This window comes from Sparus aurata, chromosome 2 (assembly GCF_900880675.1).
Source record: "Sparus aurata chromosome 2, fSpaAur1.1, whole genome shotgun sequence".
Lineage (NCBI taxonomy): Eukaryota > Metazoa > Chordata > Actinopteri > Spariformes > Sparidae > Sparus > Sparus aurata.
In genome coordinates this window covers 28,071,599-28,090,729 of record NC_044188.1, presented here as the reverse complement: position 1 = coordinate 28,090,729, position 19,131 = coordinate 28,071,599, and the positions used below count along the sequence as shown (strand labels likewise).

General features: G+C 44.0%; 1 protein-coding gene and 1 long non-coding RNA gene across 2 annotated transcripts in view; one reads left to right on the top strand and one right to left on the bottom strand.

Annotated features, from left to right (window-relative positions):
* Positions 1-19,131, bottom strand: part of LOC115567333 (calsyntenin-2) — a 267,669-nt gene that overhangs the window by 31,693 nt on the left and 216,845 nt on the right. Inside the window, exon 9 of the mRNA XM_030393798.1 lies at positions 5,623-5,785. Coding sequence (XP_030249658.1) covers positions 5,623-5,785 — 163 coding nt within the window. The remainder of the gene's footprint in view (positions 1-5,622; positions 5,786-19,131) is intronic.
* LOC115567339 (uncharacterized) lies at positions 7,919-13,691 on the top strand. The gene is made up of 3 exons (XR_003981176.1): positions 7,919-8,043; positions 12,391-12,581; positions 13,173-13,691. It is a non-coding gene; the product is annotated as an uncharacterized LOC115567339 (long non-coding RNA).

Below are 19,131 nucleotides of genomic sequence, written 5' to 3'. Positions count from 1 at the left end.
CTTTGTCGATACCAGCCACTGTTTTTCCCAATATTATGTTTAGTGATCGGATGCTCGCCATCAGTCTGAGAGGACAAAAAGACAGGTTGGAGATCAAAAGCTTGAATTAATTTGTGTATGCACTATACCACCTCTTGCAACTTTGATCACAGTGTCTTTCCTCGCAGAACCCTTACACCTTTATGATGGAAAAATCTTCGAGCTTTAACTTTGAAGATTATGCCAACCGAGGCGCTGATATCTAAGGAGGGGGATATGAGCTGAGGGCCACTTTAAATGCCGTATGCCCAACTGGATTTGCCGCTTGGCAAGCCTTGCAAATCTGGTTCATTTTCAATCCACCCAGTGCCGCCCAGTGTGGCTGGTACTGGAACAGAAAAATGTAGTCTTTGAACCAGGTAATCCAGTTTGTGACTGTAGAATTACTTGATGATATTCTGCAGTAGCTGGAGTTTGGGGGAGTCGTCTACATTTTTATCAGACTTTGCCAAGCTTGACCCAGTTACCCCTAATTCCCTGCTGATGGTGCAGGCGCATGTATCGCTGCCCTCAGTAATGCATACTGCATCTGAAAAGCTCAGTTATTGCATGTGGAGACACGGCTGACCACTACAGGAAACACTTTCTAATGCCCGACCTCTTAGAATCACGCCTATGATTGCTAACAACAGCTGCATTGTGCACTCTGGCCAGTCGGAGGGAGCTCCCTTTTTGCCCCTGGAGCAGACAACAGAGTCCTACTGGCTGTGTGATCTATTGGATCTGCTCACAGGACCACATCAGCCCACCGGCTTGTCATCTGCCTCCCTGCTTCACCAGACACGAGAATAATGAAGCCTATTTCTTGACTGGCCAGATAGAAATATGGGGGCAGCTGTAGAAATTCTTACGCTCAAACTCTCCCCCCTTACCTCCACCTGTCTATCATCCCTTTCTCTTTGTTGCTCGCTCATGCTTGTGCCGAACTGAACTGTTTGCCCTCAGGCTCCCCGCTCCCAAATTTCTGTGATGGTTTTGGAGAAGCAAGACGTTGGAGAGGGAGCAGACTTTTTGACTTTTTCCCCATTTAGTTTTCTTGACAGTTGACTGTTCAGTAAAACCTTTTAAACCTTTGATAGGATCACTAGCTTACTGACTGCAGTGGCGGGGTTGTGGGCTCGCAGGCTCTTTTCCTGATGAGGGCACTCACTCTGACTAACTACCTCTACCAGGCAAAGAACAAATCTGTTTGTTAACGTCTGTATCTTCTGATGGTTAATAAAGGGTGCTGATTATGGGCCTGGGAAATACAGCTTAAACCTTCAAGCCATCACCTCTATATCCAAATGGACAGTTCACCCCAAAGTGAAACACTGGGAGATATTGGCTGTAAGGATGTCTGCCGTCTCTTGAAAATAAAGGGACTAGATGGCGTTTGTGGTACTCTATTCAGGGACTCCTCCTCTTCCTCCTCTGACTGAGTGATGATGTCAGCAAGCCTCTCTGACGGAAGAAAAAACATTTTGATTTTGGGGCTAACTGTCCCTTTTAGACTCCTTTAGGGACCCGTTGTTTGAAACGGTGATACAAATTCCGATTGGTAAACTGTAAAAATCAGGCACCCGATCAACATTCATCTCATGATTATAGTTTATGTTGGTTATTCCTTAGCTTAAAGTAATAAAGATGTGTATTCACGCTTCTCTGTGTGGTGTGAAAGCCCCGTATTGATCTTTCTTCTCAGCAATCTTCCCTTCACTGGAATGATGGTAATCTAACTCTCGTTTAAGTTCAGTACAATAACCACAGCTGGTTTGCACATTTAAAGCCATTTCCTCCTTAAGTGCGTGCTGATCCCCTGCCAGGTACCTGCGGAGCAGAGTCTCTCCAATAAAAGCACGGGATCGCATTTGAAATCACGTACACCTAACTCTGCCAAACACGCTCTTTCCTCCTTTTTCGCTCCCTCTCTCACTCAGTCACCATTTTCTTCCCTCTTTTTCCTGCCCCCTCTCTAGATGTCCACCTGTCCACTCTGTCCCGACTTGACAGATGTTATCAATTTAGGCCGTGGCCAGAGAAACCATTAAGGGTCCCAGACAGAGGGTAAAAAAGAGGCGCAGAGGAGAGGGGATTACCGAGACGCTGCAGAGCGGGAATGATATGGGTGATAAACTCGCTGATCATTCCACTTTACAGAGGCTGGTTTTTACGTGGTGTCAGCTCTCTTCGCCCGCTCTGTGCAGCCCTCCCTGCTCTATAGATCTTCACTGTCCTCTTTCTACTCAGATTTACTTGTGTCATTTCCACAAGAGCAACAGATGAGACTTGAGGGGCACGGGTGAGCTGGAAATAGGATCATTACTTAAGTGTAAGTGTGAGTCTCTCACTTGCTGTGTGATTTATTGCACATGTACCTGCATCAGCGCCTGTGCGCCTGTATTTATTCTTTTAACTGTATATACGCAGCTATTTATGTTCCGATTTGTGGGTGTGTGTAATCATTATCCGTACTTCTTCCTGCGCGCGTCTGCACTGATGGAGGAAGTCATGGAGGCAGAGCAGCAGTGTCTAATTACACAGCTGAGGAAAGAGGGGACCGGGGCGAGCCGAGCCGAGCGTCCTGACTGTTTCACACTCTGCCAGGTCAGAGGGTAAATATAGGTTGACTGCGCTGTGAAAACTGCACAGCTAGCACTTACTCTCAGAGGTGAAGAGAGAGGGATGGGTGGGGGCGACCCTTCTATGAGAAAATAGGAGAGAATCAAAGTGTACAAATGCATTTTTCACAGCTGGATAATTCACTGCTTTCCTGTCGCAGGGAGTCACAGTTAGAAGTGCATCTCACGTATTCTGATGAGGGACGCGATCTAGTAGTTGACCCGTGGTGTTAACGGCGTGTTTGGTCCACAAGCTGGTATCTGCAGGTCCATTTTTGAAGGACTGTGTGTCTGTACTACTGTACTAACACGTCCTTTATAGTAGTTTGAGTAGTTCTGGGTATCTGAATAGTAGTAGGCATCATACGACCATTTCCACTGAGGGTCGACATGTACCCTAGGCCACTGCAGCAAGGACAGGGACTCTTTACATGGGACGCCCGATCATACCAAGTAGGCTAACCGGCGCCGAATTTGTGAAATTCATAGCGCTTTAAAGATGACTAACAAACTTGTGATAGGACTGTACAAGTGTTTATGGTAAGACTATTTGAGAATAACACACATGTGAAATTAAAGTGTAAAATGTAACATCAAACCAATAAAATGGACCCCAAAAGCCAAAACACACCAGACTGACATCAGACAGTTAGTGGTGACAAAGCTCGACTGTTGCGTTGCCGCACATCATCTGCTTCGGCCAAAAAGCTGCGCTTGAACACACCGCAAAGACTACAGCCGAGTCAATCTGTGTGAGAGGAAATGAGTCTCCACACCATGAGGTGGCAGAAAGGGAAGCCGGAAGACTCTGGACTGTGGATATACAGACCAATGTTGTGACATCACTGTCATCAGTATAGCTACCTCTTATTAAGAATATGTCCCATAAGAAGTTGCAAATGACAACTTGGCACTGGCGAACGGGCGCAAGCGATCAACAAGAAGAACCTTCACTAAAGAGGTGAACTCATGGTTACTACAGCAACAGGCTCAAGAGGCTTTCCCCCTCTTTTTCTGTTTTGCTTAGCTGACCAGCCAATCACTGTGATTTCTCTCTCCGATTCAGTGTGCTCTTTCAGCTGGAAATCTGCCAACTGAGGCCACAGGTGCTCCCCAAGAGCTCGATGGCTGACCATCGGCCTGCTGTTTCATGGCACGAGTAAATGGTAAATTAGGCTTTTTGTGCTATAATATTATTAAACTATAGTCACTGTGTTTCTATCAGTCTTTCTGGGGCACTGCTTCAATAAATGTAGTTGGAGTAGACCATCCACACCTCTGTGTTAGCTCCTTTTTACCGTCTGATTTATCTATTATCTGCACTCATCTCGTACCAGAGTTAGGCCTAACCGAACTAAAAACGCTAGATGTGAAAGATTCCTCACTGACATGGGCAGATACTGAAACTTCCCCTCGAGGTGGGCAGTATAATATGAGCTTTACAGTACACACCATCACACAGACCAACAGCCTGAGTGTGTTACAGTCAGACTATACTGATCACTTTGGACCCACACGCTCAAGAGTCCACATTTTTCACAGATATTCAGTATCTTTAAAATTCAGTAGCATTGACCAAAAGGTTAGAAAACTATTCATATCAGAGTTTAATAGCTCGTGACGAAGTATTTTATTCTACATCATCTTAAGACACTAAAACTTACCTCCCAATAAAAAGTGATTCATGTGTGTTCATTAGCGGCTCCTAATGGAATTTGGAGGCAGGTTTCATTACAGATTATACAGGCCGCTAGAATGGCTTCTTTGGATAAATATCTGATATGAGATCATTCTAAATCACGTTCATTTGCTGTGCCCGGGACGTAATTTATTTAGACGCTAACTGACCAGTTAAATGTTATGAACCGTGAAATTATATCATGAAATTTAATTAAATATTGCAACAAAAAAAAAAAATCACTGCCGCCTGGAGCCATACTGTTTTGAGCCAACAAATCTTTTTATTTACTCCGCCATCCGTTTGCACATTGCCATGCTGTCCTGTCTGAACTCTCTGGTCCTCGTCTGACAGTTTTCTCGGTGAGGCCGCACAGCGGCGCGGAAATAAACGCACCGCCGCTGTTCTACAAATGTTGATTTTCTTTTCCACCACTGTTCTGCTCTGAGCTGCAGCGCCCAGACAATAAATAAGCTCATCTTTGCAACAGGTTTGCAATCAATGTGCTGAACACTTAAAGCTCAGCGCTTTGAAAAGGCAATCTGGCCAATCTGTTGTGGCTAATGGCTTGTGTTAAGATTTCGCTCTCACCCTTACAACTCTTTACTGAGGCTTAGCCCACAACTAGAAGAGCTGAAATAGTCTTTGAACTCCCTTTTCTTATTCAAGGCCCTGTTAATCCTCCTAGAAGGCTTGCAGTGTTCAATGAAAGAAATGGGAGGAGGGGAGGAGGTGGAAAAGGAGGAGGAAAGCGACACGAGATGACCTGCTCCTGCTCCCGCATGAAAAAGATATATTGACTCTTTATCTGAGGCTGAGCGCCACTGGGCAGCCTCGTTTGGTCGATCAAATCAACAGTGTTCTGTGCTGTGTGAAAAAGTGCCCTCGCTCCCACCCCTGTAATTAGTGGCAGCTATCAGTTTTTCGAGGACAGCTTAATTGTCCGCCTTCATTCAGATTTCAGGTTCCTCCTTTTGTCAAAGTGCTTTCCTTAATTACATTGTTCATTCAAGGCCAAAGAACATGTTCCACACTCAATGAGTCCCTTTGTGATAATACTTCAGAACATATAATTCATTTTCGTGAACTTGCGCTCATACTGTCTGGAAGTTAAATTCAATCAGCAGACTTCCCGATATTCCCCTATTATTCCGCGACTCTTCAATTTACAATTGATTTCAGTCGTAGTCTTTTTCGCCGTTTCATTATCGCTACCGTCACCTCTATCACCACTGGCATCTTCATCATCATCATCATCATCATCATCATCATCATCATCACCAACCCTCAGCGCCGCTCACCCACCTTGCCAGCAGGCACCGACTGTGAGCTGCACGTCGATCTGCGAGGGGTGGATGGGCCAGTCGTCAGTCACCAGGTAGGGGTCGTAGGTCACGCCGTCCACATAGAGCGTCACCACCGGGAACTCTACGTTGATGACGTAGTAGTGCCACTCCTTGTCACAGATCTGTCGGAGAGAGAGGAGAGAGTGTGTCGTAAATGGACAGTAATCATTTAAAGATGATACATACAGAACACACAGTTGCTGTGGTTATTCACTTTTAAAGGGTATCTCCACCAATTTTTCGTCTCTCATCCATTCAGGTAAGAAGATTTCAAAAGTCAACCCTCATGCACAGAAACTCCACGAGCAGATTGACAGCTTTCTTCCTGACCTGGGCGTGAAACCTTTGTTCGTTACTCTGCTACTCCTCTTTCAGTCCCTTTCATTTTCACTGCTTTGCCTGTTTGGTAGTTTAAGCCACAGCTGGGAGTGCTGGAAGTGGTAGCTTCCCCTGTTCCACCATTATTGGTACAGGTACCAGAACAGGAGGTTTCTGCTCTCGTTCTGTTGTCTGAACAGGCAGGATCGCCTCTTTATGGAGTTCTCTGTCCTGATTGGATAAAGTGGGCAGAGACCAGCACCTTTATTTTCTCTTTTGCATGAGGAGGGACATGGGCGTTCCTGACCAAACACTCTATGATATGATGATATTTGATGTGATTGCTGTTGAAATATAGAGCTATTAAACACTTACTTTCATAAGAAAATAATGCTCACAGCTACTTTAAAGATGCACAATGTAGTTTTGGGAAAGACATTTACATTGATCTTCAGATGTTATTTGACTTTTTCCTTTTAAAGGTATGATCTACCTTTATTGATCCTTACTGGGATCCCAGCACAAATAGCAGTGCATGAGTAGAAATGTACAAAAAAGTTTATAATGAAAACAAATCAGATAAAATACAATAGAAATACTATAAACATAACGAAATATACAGTAATTACTATATTACCATTAGCGATTGTTGTTTTTTTTATTACATCTTTTTTTACATTGAGAAAAAAAACCAAAACAAAACTTTTATTGCAGACTTAAATTCAAGTGAAGTGGCAAACCAAATGTCCTCTTTATGCCAAAGATGGGGCTGGTACAGTGAATTGTCTCAAATAAGAAGGGCTCTGTGTCTATTACATCCACTGGGTGATGTGTTGTGAAAAAGCAGCAGCACTGTTACATAAATTCATGGCTTGTGAAGTTTTCAGACAGAGGTTTTTTTTTTTCCCCCCCGTGCTTCACACGGACTCAAAAGCATTAGTACATTACCTGTTTAACCTCTTCTGAAAAATGCTTGACTGTGCCACAATTCAGCATGCTTGACCATTTGCCCTGCCTTGCTGTGCGATTTAATTGATTGCACAAGCCCACTCGTGCCTGTCTGTCAGTCTCGGAGTGCATCTGCCTCTCCTTCCTCTTCCCCCGCCTTGGGGCTTTTAGCTCAGCAGTGGCAACACTCGTCGGGCCGTGCTTCACCTCTTCCCTCTCTCGGCTCCTCTGATACAGCCCGGGACAGCCTTTGAACACTTAGCCTTGGGTAACCTCCAGCTCTAATGAAGAGCACTCGGCAGCCTGCTTATTAACACCGTGCTTGCGCGGCAGATGGGAGTTCTAATCAATCCGGTTCATTTTCGCCGCTATTGAGGTGTGAGATACAACATCTGGTCTATTGGTGATCATTCGGCACAGCTGCTTAACACATATGCAGCATGTCGATGTGCTGAGTCGGTGCTCTGGATCAATGGGGGGATAATCTGATTGTGGATTTGATGGTGCTCCAGATGTGACTGATACTGATGGCACTGACTTTGATTTGTAAGTGAAGATGCTAGGACACGCACGCAAGGTAGCTCTGCGCCTACAGTTCGCATGCAATGTGTACACTGTATGCTCTTTATCCCTAACGTGACGGTTGCATTATCGACAGGATATTGTAGATTTATTTCCCCATCTGGCTACATCTCATTACGTGTGTCCCGAGCGTGGAAAGCAATGTATATTAGCATGCACACACACTAATCCCTCTGACATTTGCACAGGCAGACAGTTGCCTCCCGTGCTCTACCTCTTCCTCCATGCTTTTGCTGTTGAGTATTTCAAAGAGAGCTCGAGCCCATCTGGGATCTGAGCGCCTAGTGGATGACTTCCTCTCGCAAGGCTTCAAAGGGGCGCTGCCGAGGCACTCCAGCCCAAGAGGAGGCTGCCTCTGCCTGCTCGGGCTGTCAGTTGGAGATCTCTCTCAGGGATAGAGGGAATGAGAGAATTACGTAGCCACACATGACAATACTGCTTTGTAGAGCTGAGGAAGAGCTTGTGACTAGAGTTAGACCGACGTCAGCATTTGAAGAGTGATGTGGATACGTGAGTGTCGAGCTGCATATGGGTAATGTTTGTCCAATATTTTTAATCATTCAATGTTAAAGCTTTAAAAGCATAAAAGGAAGAAACAATGTTCAGACGTGGCTGGAGGATGAATCAGGCTTGGCTCAGCTGCTAATTCTGCACAGCATGTCCAAAACTTAACTCTTGCATTTCTTTTACGAGATTTACGTTAGCGCATTGCCTCCGATGGAGCGAGATCCGTGCTTGCAGGGGGTAAACAAAAAACAATGCTAAGACGGTTCACGGTGCACCACTTAGTCTAAAGTTTGGAAGTCATTTGGATTTTTTAAAGAAAGAAGGAAAAATGGAGGAAAAGTTAACCGATGTTGCGATGGTCACACTCGCCCGGAGAGACGGTATGATGAAAAGTACGTTGGCGGTCTTTTTATAGCATTCAGCCAGTGAGCTGCAGACAATACTGATGCGGACATTAGACTGTGCAACAAGTCATTATTCACATTGCTTTCAAAATGACATTTGTCTTTCATTTTTCCAATGCCATAAAGAAACAAAAAAACTTGGGGTTCCCTGGTCTTAGTATTATATTATTATACTATTATAGTAGTTTACACTTATAATAGAAACTGTATGACTCAATGAAACAAATGTTAAGAGCTGTATTAGATTAGATTAGACCGAATCGACCTGTGTTGAAAATGTATCGTCCCTGAATCAGATCGGAGCCCCTGTATCTAGACTCATATCAGATCGTCTTATAAGGGAGAGGAATAATAACTGATTCTCAGAAAATGAATCCACCAAACACAGTCTTGGACGTACTCAAACGTCTGCTATTCAGGGAGAAATTCAAGATACAGTTCGTTTTTTCAAACAAGATAATAAGCTGTGTGCATAAAATTATTATCTTGTGCCCCAGGATGGAAAATGTTTGATCTTTGGGAACTCAGTCTAATCTTGTGCGCAAGATACGGATCCTCACTCAGACAATTGATTGGCGGTCAGGTTGATGGAAATGGTTAACTTTCAGACAGTAATCAGATCTAGTCCAGTTGATGGAGATGGCACAAACATTCGGCATCTTGTCAGAAAAATGATTAGTGTTTGAGGGAACAGGTGCACTGCTATGCATGGGAAGATGCCAGCTGGACACCGGTGGAGAAACTTTGTTGTGCGTGTGTGCATTTGTGTGTGTGTGTGTGTGTGTGTGTGTAGGGGGTGGACTCAGTGTCCGTTACAAAACCTGAAGGCTGGATAAGCATCCACTATAGCACAAGCTCAAAAGCTACACCTAAAGAAACCGCAGGCCATTGTGTGTGTGCACGTGTGCGCGGGTGTGTGTGTGTGTATGTTTTTGTGTGAGAGGCAGCGATCCCCACAAGGATACACCACTTGTAACAACACCTAACAACAAACAGGCACACACACACAAAAATGAATGCGCAGACATCAATCCCAGCGCCATTAAGTGTCAACTTCAAAAATCTTCAAAGTCAGAGCTAAAGTTTGGGAGAGCAGCTCGGGCTTGCCTTGCCTACGAAAAGCAAAGCAAAAAGTTTCGTATTCCCCGATCCCCCCCCACACCCCCCGCTTTCCTGCGTCTCCGCCTGATGCAAATTGACAGACGGAAGGAATGTATGAAATAAATAACCACACAAACAAAAGGAGAGGGAGGACGTGAAACAACCAGAGGACAAAGGGAAAGAAAGGGAGTGAGAGACAGAGAGAGAGAGAGAGAGAGAGAGAGCGGAAACACCACACATCAAAGATCCTCCATCATCTCTTGGGGCACTCGATGGCGAGAAGAAAACAAAATTGCTATCTGCCCCCCCCCCCCATCTCTGTCTCTTCTTCTCTCTGCAGTTTATTCGGTCTCGTTTCTTCTTTGCCTGTCTCTCCATTAGAACCTGACTGTGGGAGTTGTTGCCTCAAGACCTTTGGAGTTGAAAGTCTTTAGGAGATCTGTCACCCAACCCGAGCTTCCAACTTCAAACAAGAGATGGAGGAATGAGATAGAAAAGGTAGAAGAATGAGGAGCGGTGAGGGGATCTGAGATCGGGAGGTGGCAGGGCAGATAGATGACAGCGAGGGAAGGCGGAGATGAAAGGAGAGGAGAGGGAGGAAAAGAGAGGGTGGAGGAAAATAAACGACATGAGAAAAGACTTGAAGAAGAAACTGGGAGAGGAAGATAAGGGAAGTGAGCTGTAACCTTTATTAAACGGGGAGACGTGACTACGACTCGAGAAACAACAATGATGGAGGAAAACAGCGAATCATTAAAGAAATGATTTGCCATGTTGGATTATACACATATGCTTCCTCGTTTGGAGTCAGATTAAAGATCAATGCCACTCTCATACTCACCCAGTGAAGACGGAGCTGGAGCCAAATCAATTTTTAGATTAGCATACAAAGTGTTAACAAATGCTAATTAGTGAGCTTTGGAGGTGCCCAATCATGCTAGCTGTTTTTCCATGCTATGCTAATCCAAGCTACTGGTGTCCTGGGTCCAAAATCAGGGCAAAGATTCATTGCAAATTATGGTTTGATAATATTTTGAAAGTTGTATTTTTTCAAACATTTATATGTGTCTAAATATAAGCATTACCAGGAATCCAGTATAGTAGAACAACATTGATGTTACCCAAGATTCCTTGCGCAATCGAGTGAGCAAGCTAACCTAGCGTTAAATGACTAGTGAGCTAATTTTGTCACGTCCCAAGTTGTGGTGGCATACCTTATTCAGCTGTATAAGACGCCAAAGCCTGTGACAATGGAGCATTGGTAAGTGATGACCTTGGATAAGATTTTGTGGCTTTAGGCTACACAATAGCTGCACATCATTAGGGCCAGTTCAGTGTGCAGCTCTATACAATATGTATCTGGTAGGGGGTCCCTGCCCCATAGTTCAATCAGTTAAGGGGGCCGTTGGCCTGTAAAACGTTGAAGGCCCCTGAGTTAATTTTTTTGTCTGTATGTGGGCGAAAATGACTCTAAGCTGAACGCTTTGTCAAATTAAAGCAGCCATTGTAGCTCCCGAGACTACTGGTTAATCTAGTCGTCGGCTTTCATTTAAAGCAGCCTGACATTGCTTTCATTATAAAAACCCCTGAACATAAAGATAGAATTTCGATCGCGCAGGTGTACCCAATAAACGCATAAATCACGCGTACGAATAACCAGACAAAAAGACAGCGGAGTTGCCCTTAAACATGAGGTTATTCTTAGCTTGCACTGTGTATGTGGGGAAGAGGACTGATGAGAGAGAGGGATAGACAGAATAAAGAGGAAGTAAAGGCGGTGAAAGGAGGGAGTTAAGGGGGGAGGTGAGCCTACGGGGCCCAGTGGAGGAAGGATCCAAAACAGAGATTGATGAGCAGTGAAAAGAAGGTGACTTTAAGGAGGAATGGGGAGGAGGAGCCAGGGGAGGGATGAGAAGGCTGCTGTAGAGGGGAAGTGAAAGCAGAGGTGTACATGTAGATCGAAGGGATGGGATTGGTGGATGGGACTGGGTGGTACGGTACCAAATGAACCTGGAAATGATGGCAAGATGACAAAGAAAAAGGTAGAGGGACATTACTGTAAGTGAGAGTGCGAGTTTTGTACAACTGAAGTCAATTCAATGACCACTGTTTTAGCCAGCAAAATGCAATGGTTCTACCCTATTCATATGTAAAGCAGTAGGCCTACGCAAAATTTTAATAATGGAAGTAACCGAAATAAGATCTAACAATTTATATATGTATAAATGTAGCGGCTCAGTGATTGGCTGCCCACAGGGAAAACAGGATTTCCTGTCTGGAGCTGTGCGCTCTCCCTTTTGTAATGCCAGTTTTTCTCGAGGTGCTCTAGTTTCACTGCATCCCAAAAGAGATTATTGGGGGGGATACAAATACTCCTGCTACTGTCCTTGACCAAGGCAAATTATCACCTGGTTTATAAAACATGCACTCTAAAAATGATGCGCCATAGTTACAATCCCGAGCTGCACATGCCAACAATTAGTTGATGTTTAATCATTCTCAGTGTGCCTTAAGCCGTTCCAAAGGTCAGAGGTCTAAAGATTAAGACAACCAACACACAACAGTCGTTTGTTAAACTCGATAACTGATCTTTGGGAAACGCCCAGCTCCATCGCAAAGGAATAGCTCTACATTTTGTTTCACTGCCTATCTATCCCTTTCTTGTGTCAGTCTGTCCCTCCTCATGGAGTGTTTCCCTCCTGACTAGAATGGTACTGGATGGTTAAGGAGCAAAAACATAGAAACCAACAAACCTGTCTTGTGGTATAGTGAAAAGGCACAGTATATTTCTGCCTTTTTCTTGTCTCATTACAACATTTGTATCACTTTTGGCCTGATCCTGCATTTGCCCTCTACAACATCTGCAGGATCCGGTTTATCCTCACAATGGATGCAACACAACTCCTGGTCCCAAGCGCTGGTCATCTCCGCCTGGACTACTGCAACTCCCTCTTGACTGGACTCCCAGCCTCTGCGAACAAAGGTCGCTCAGCGAAGTCACAACTCTCAATGCTGATGATCTATGCTGTGCGCCGCAACCTTATGAGTGGTGTTGAAGGTAATTGGCTGTGTGTCATTTTAGGAATTGGCTCACCTGACGGACTAAGCTCTATAGACACTTGTCTGCTCCCCTCCCCGAGCTCGTAGGACATGGCCGGATTGGGACTGCGTGTCGGTGCATCTGTGTCTCTAGTATTCGGCAGCTAGCGACCTAGCAGCTACTCTGGCCCACCTGTCCCTATGCTGCTGCTTTGCCTACCCTTGTTTCGCCTACTATTGTTTTTGCTCACGGTGGCTTTTGCTTACAATCTCCATTTATTTCAGTGTGGGCCATTTTAATATCGTGGGTGCGATCAGTGGGGCTTAACTCTTGATTTTTGATTGTTTAATTGCCAGCTGGCTTGCTGCCACTATTATTGTAGTTGATTCTGTTTATTTCCTTTATCCTATTTTTTTTTGTTTTATTAATTTCTTATTTTCTCATACCTGCCTGCTTAGCCCCAACTGATAATCTGTTTTGTTTGTGTTATTACATTAATTATATCTTATTTTCTTGCAGCATTTTGGCTGGCGTGATCCAATGTTTTGTTTATTTGTACAAGTGATGTCTTACTAGGCTAATTGTCATGTTTGTTCCCTTTCTGTGCAGAAGCTGAGAGCCTAAAGATGGCGGTGGTTGGTGCCCATCGGTGGTGGTGTTCCCTCATTGTGTGCTGTTTTTCGGCCCCCGGTGTAATCCTCCACGTGTGTGTGTCTATGTGTGTGTGGAGGTGTGTTGCGAACCTCTGTGTCTTTGAATGTCCGTTTTAGTCTGTGGTATAAGTATTATTCCTTGGGTGTAATCACAGGGTGGCGTTGTTGGCTCCTGAGTTATACCAGTTAGCTGGTCAACCTCATAACTGCCTGCCACATATGCTCAGATGAGGCCCGTGAAAATTGTTTCTATTTTTTCATTTGTACTTTATCAACGTTAATATGTTCTGGTTTCTTCTTGTGACAAATGTACTTATTGTGAGTCGATGTAATGTCAATGTAATGTGATGAGACACTGGTCAATCAATCAATCAATCAACTTTATTTATAGAGCAATTTTCATACACGAGTATGTAGCACAAAGTGCTTTACACAGGAAACATAAAACAATAATAAAGAAAGCCCCTCCCTCCTACCCTTCTTACTACATACATGCACACATACGTACACACACACATACATGCACGCATACGTACACACACACACACACACACGCACACACACACATACATACATACAAACACACACACACACACACCTGCACACTCTTACTACTGGCAATAGGGAGACATGGCAAGGCACTGAGGATTGAGGAAACGCCACCTTTGGGGCCGTCCACACTGGGAGGAGTCACAGGCTGTGCCACGGGGGGCACCAGTGCCCAGGCCCCCCGACCCTGACAGACAACAGCTGGCCGGGCCGAAGGGACCCAAGGACAGCACCCCCAGCAGCATCCCAGACACAGCTCCCAGTGTGGAGGACCCCCCCTGAGGAAACTCTGGAGTTAACCCTTAAAAACTAAAAACATAAGATAGGATAAAAACCCTGACAAAAGATCATTAAATGGAGTGAACAGTTAAAAGGATAAAATACATAAGATAATAATAAATAAAATAAAATAGTATCGAAGATAAATAAAAATAAAATTATTTAAGATGAAAATAGTTTTTCTTTTTTTAAAACAAGATAGAAACAACAACATAAAATACGATAGAACCACATAAGAATGGAATAAGAATTTAAAATATTAGTTAAAAGCCTGATTAAAAAGTTGTGTCTTTAACCTTCCCTTAAAAATATCAACAGTCTCTGCAGACCTGAGGTTCTCCGGCAGGCTGTTCCACAAGCGAGGGCCATAGTGGCTAAATGCCGCCTCACCGTGGGTTTTAGTTCTTGGTTTTGGTATGGCTAAAAGGCCAGAGCCGGAGGACCTCAGGGTCCGCGAGGGTTGATATGGTAAAAGCAGGTCAGATAAGTAGGAGGGCGCAAGGCCGTTAAGACATTTAAAAACCAGTAAAAGAACCTTAAAATCGATCCTGAAGCGCACGGGGAGCCAATGCAGTGACTCTAAAACTGGTGTAATGTGCTCCCGCCCTCTGGTCCTCGTCAGCACTCGTGTGGCTGAGTTTTATAATAATTGGAGATTTAGAGTACTCTTTTTGGGAAGACCAGAGAGCAGGGCATTACAATAATCTAAGCGACAGGAAATAAAAGCATGCATTAGCACCTCCGTACTGGCCTGGGAGAGAAACGGGCGGACTCTGGCTATGTTCTTAAGATGATAATAACCTATTTTTGTCATATTTCTGATATGTGGAATAAAATTCAGCTCAGAATCAAAAATCACACCCAGATTTTTTACTGATTGTGTTGGTTTAAGATCTTGTAGTTTTGGAAAAAGTTTATCTCTCTGGCCTTCAGGACCTATAACTAAAACCTCAGTTTTGTCCTGGTTGAGCTGTAGGAAATTCACTGCCATCCATGACTTGATGTCTACAATGCAGTTAAGAAGGGCATCAATTTGCTCTGTGTCATCAGGAGACACGGCAATGTACAGTTGTGTATCATCAGCGTAGCTATGGAAGCTGATGCCGTGTCTCCTGATGACATCCCCAAGAGGAAGGAAGGAAGAGGCATGTAAAGATTAAAAAGAAGTGGACCTAAAATTGACCCTTGGGGAACCCCACATCCAATTTCATGGGTTCCTACGGAGCATGTATCCATACTTACATAAAAGCATTGATCTGTGAGATAGGAACAAAACCAGTTGAGGACAGTACCGGCGATGCCGACCAGATGGCTGGTCACAAACCAAGACCAAGACCATGGAAAGCGGGGCCAAAAACTAGTAAAAATAAGTACTCAAAGAATTCTGAGGTTTTAATATTAAGGCACTTTGTCTCTTTTAGCCCCGACAGGTGCTTCATATGCTAATGTGGCTCTACAAATTGTATAACATCAGACATAATGTTACAAATTGCCATCTAACAGCTCAATGAATGTCGGTATCATTAAAGCTAAAGCTCTCATCCTGTCCTGTTTGCCTGCCCTCAGAAATACTTAGCCTCCAGATTCATTTGCAAAAGTGTTGTTTGCTAACACATAATTGCCATAAATCACCATCAGCTCAGTGTCAACATGCAAACCATTATCATGTCAATTGTTGTAAGCATCCAAAATTAGGTGTCTGAAAGCCTGTAATTATAAAAATAGAAAAAACAATTAAAAAGGAAGTGATATAGCGGAGAAACAGTTATATGTGAGTGTCGGCGTCGGTGTGTGTGCCCGCGTATACATATACTGTATGCAAGTTTGTGTGTGTGTGCGTGCGCGTGTGTGTATGGGAGAAGTACTTGAAGGTGACTATGAATTACCGGCTGGCAAAAGAGACTAATTAGAGTAGCAATTATACAGCCGCTCCCGGCAGAGACTGCGAGTCAACAGCCAAATGACCTCTCCACGAGCTCATAATGGGCCACACACACATATGCACACACACACATGCATGCACGTGTAGGCACGCTCATAAACACACACACGCGCACACACACACACACACGCACACACACACATACACACATGTTAATATCCACCGGGTTTTTAGGCTGCATGGCAATTTTAGTGAGACTGATCACATTGACTCGCTCACCCTGTTGGGTTTATATAAAGCAACAAGAGTTAGAGTGGAGAGAAACACTGTGTAATATTACAAATTTGGGGGCGTCCCAGTGGTTCAGTGGTCCAAGATGAATCCAGTACCACGTATGTGATGTAATGTTCTGGGTTCAAAGTGAGCCCTGGTTAATGTTACGGGTCAGGATATGTTAGATTGTATTTAAATGTGTAGTTTAGTTGCGTTGGTCTGAAAAGACTAAAGATCACAATGATTCATGGTTTCCTTTGAGTTCTGATCCATCTAGAGACGATGTACTTAAATTTACTGCAAATGAACAGAGGCCCTGTTCGTAACTGGTATTCCCATGCATCCAAGGTGACTCGATAGCTCTAAGTACAGGTGGTGGTCTGGACCACATGTGATGACATTCTATTAGCAAATTCTGTAAATTCGGCATGAACTGCATGTCGAATTATTTTTATTTAGCAGTATCACTGTACTGACTTCTCTGATTCCATGTCTAAAGTGCGTCCAGCACTGAGCAGCTGTTTGAATACTCTCAACTGATTTCACCATCTACATTAAATTTAGGGAAGGAGACGACGTGTTATTGGTGGTAAACATATCTAATTCAACAAGCACAGCAAACAGTAACAAATACAGGCTATTGCTGCAACAAATTATTAATTATTTTAGCCTCCTTCAATTTGAGCTTCAATTAAAATTGTTGCAGCCAGTTCTGTTCTCTGAATACACTGCCTATCTGACTAGACCTGACATTTAGGAACCTCAGAAATAGAAGCTTATCTTATCCAGTCCTGCAGTTTATTTCTTAACATTTTCTGCACTAACAAACATAATTCTAACTGGACATTTCAAGATAATTGCCTCCAAACTGTGGTCAAGTCACCATTTTTGAGTTTTTTGGGATCACTCACGAACATTCTTTCACTTTTGACTAAATGTAAACAAATATAGGCAAAAAGAAAAAAAAACAGGGCTCAAGCTGTGATCCACAGAGTGACTCACGGATGTTGTCTCAATTCTATTAAGCACTGGCACTCGGTGTCAAACTATAAAAACCCCTAAAGCGTTGAAAATATGACGTTGTTTCCTGCACGCATATGCACACATGTTCGTCTTAGATCTAGACACAAGATTTCAGATTTTAAATTCCATTAAAACACTTGCCAGGGGCTCAGGAGACGTGTCCATTTGGGGGAGCAGCAGTTAATTGACCCCCCGAAGTGCTCCTGCTTACCTTGTATGTTCGCTTTATAATTTCTTATGAATGGAACAAGTCTATCGCAAACCAAGACAGAGGGAAGGAACAAAGGAAACAAACGTGTGGGGCGGATCAGAGGGGAAAGAAAGACAATGTTTAAAACCCAGCAGGGGGACATTTTCAGCCCGCCATAAAATCTAATGGAAGACAAAAGACGTTGAACGTGCACTTACTGCAGAAAGTCTTAACGTCAGGTAAGGCAAATGGGCAACCGCAATCACCCCATATGGTTATACTTATCTGCTTTTTACCCATACATGACCACTGTGTGTAAATCTGACCTTCAGAACATGTCATGAGACTAAACAAAATAAATCCCTGCTTTAAGATTAATTTGTCCTTTTTTGTTTTGTTGTGACATCAGCTGGATGAAAGACATGCTGATAGGATCAATGTTAGACCAAAAAAAAAGGCCATACCACTTTTTTAACTCTGCACCATCAGTCTGTCGGCACTTGCACAGTCATTTTCCTTTCCTCCACGATTTTCTTTTGGGGAACATTTGGCCCAAAAAGATTTTTAGGATCCAAGAGGCCCATAAAGTATTCTCCTTTGGGTTTGTTAGCAAACAGAATATCCAGTACAGAAAGTGGGATTACTTGTTTTCACCTCAGTTGATCTCAGCTGAGGAGACTCGGCTGAGCACGGCTGCACCGCAGGATCCAGCTGCACTGTAAGCTTCAGCTGTGAATTACCACTGTCTGTAAGAGATTATTTTGGGCTTTTAGTCAGTTTCAGTTTTGTGTTGTGGCTGATTACGTGGGTTGGAAGGATTCCTGCATTAATCAGAGGTGGATGAGCCGAACGATACTGTGCATGCAACACAACAAAGTTAAGCATCGTCTGTCCTTACAAGATCAGCCGGTCTTTTTCATCATCTTCTCCTTTCACTCTCCAGCGCGGTCTGATATGTGGTACACAAAAGCAAACATGCCGCAGCACTTAAGCCCGTTGCTACATTGCGTCAAATTCAAGTCAGACAGGAGCCCTCTGATCTAGTGCTGTGACCACGGGTTTGAAATAGAGTGCAGTGGAGTCTAACACTAACATCAGGTGCTCCACTGTGTGTACAGTATGTGCAGGGGTTTAAGTGGGATTTGTAAGGATGGAGAGCTGAAGATGGATTCAAAGTAATCACAGCTTTTAGACTGCATTTAGAGCAAAGCAATCAAGCTCGGGGCTATGTTTGGGTTAAACGATGGCCGCCTTCATCTTGCTGTCAATGTCTGATGCTGTCAGCTGACCTATCAGCTATTTCTATCATCAGTAGCATAGCCACACACCTACGCTGTACACTTTTAGCCATGATCATCTTGCTGCTTTAAATATGTTTCTCTCTCCGCCTGTGGTTTGTTCATGCTGCTGTCCGGCAGGCCCTCCACCTCTCCATCACTGCCCAGCCTCGTCGGCCTTGCAGTCACGGCGGAGTCATCAGGCACCATCACAACCACGACCACCACCAGCGTCTGGACTCCATGGGGGCATCGATTACAAAATCTCCCCCGTACGCGCCCTTCCAAAGGCTTTTCCGACAAGACTTAATCATCACATATCGTATGTAATAAACATTTTCTTACTTCGCCCACTTGTCTCCCCTGATTGAACCGGCTTTAAACTCGTCCTCTTAACTTCCCAAATGGATGAATTTGTGTGATGTTCTCATTACTCATCTTA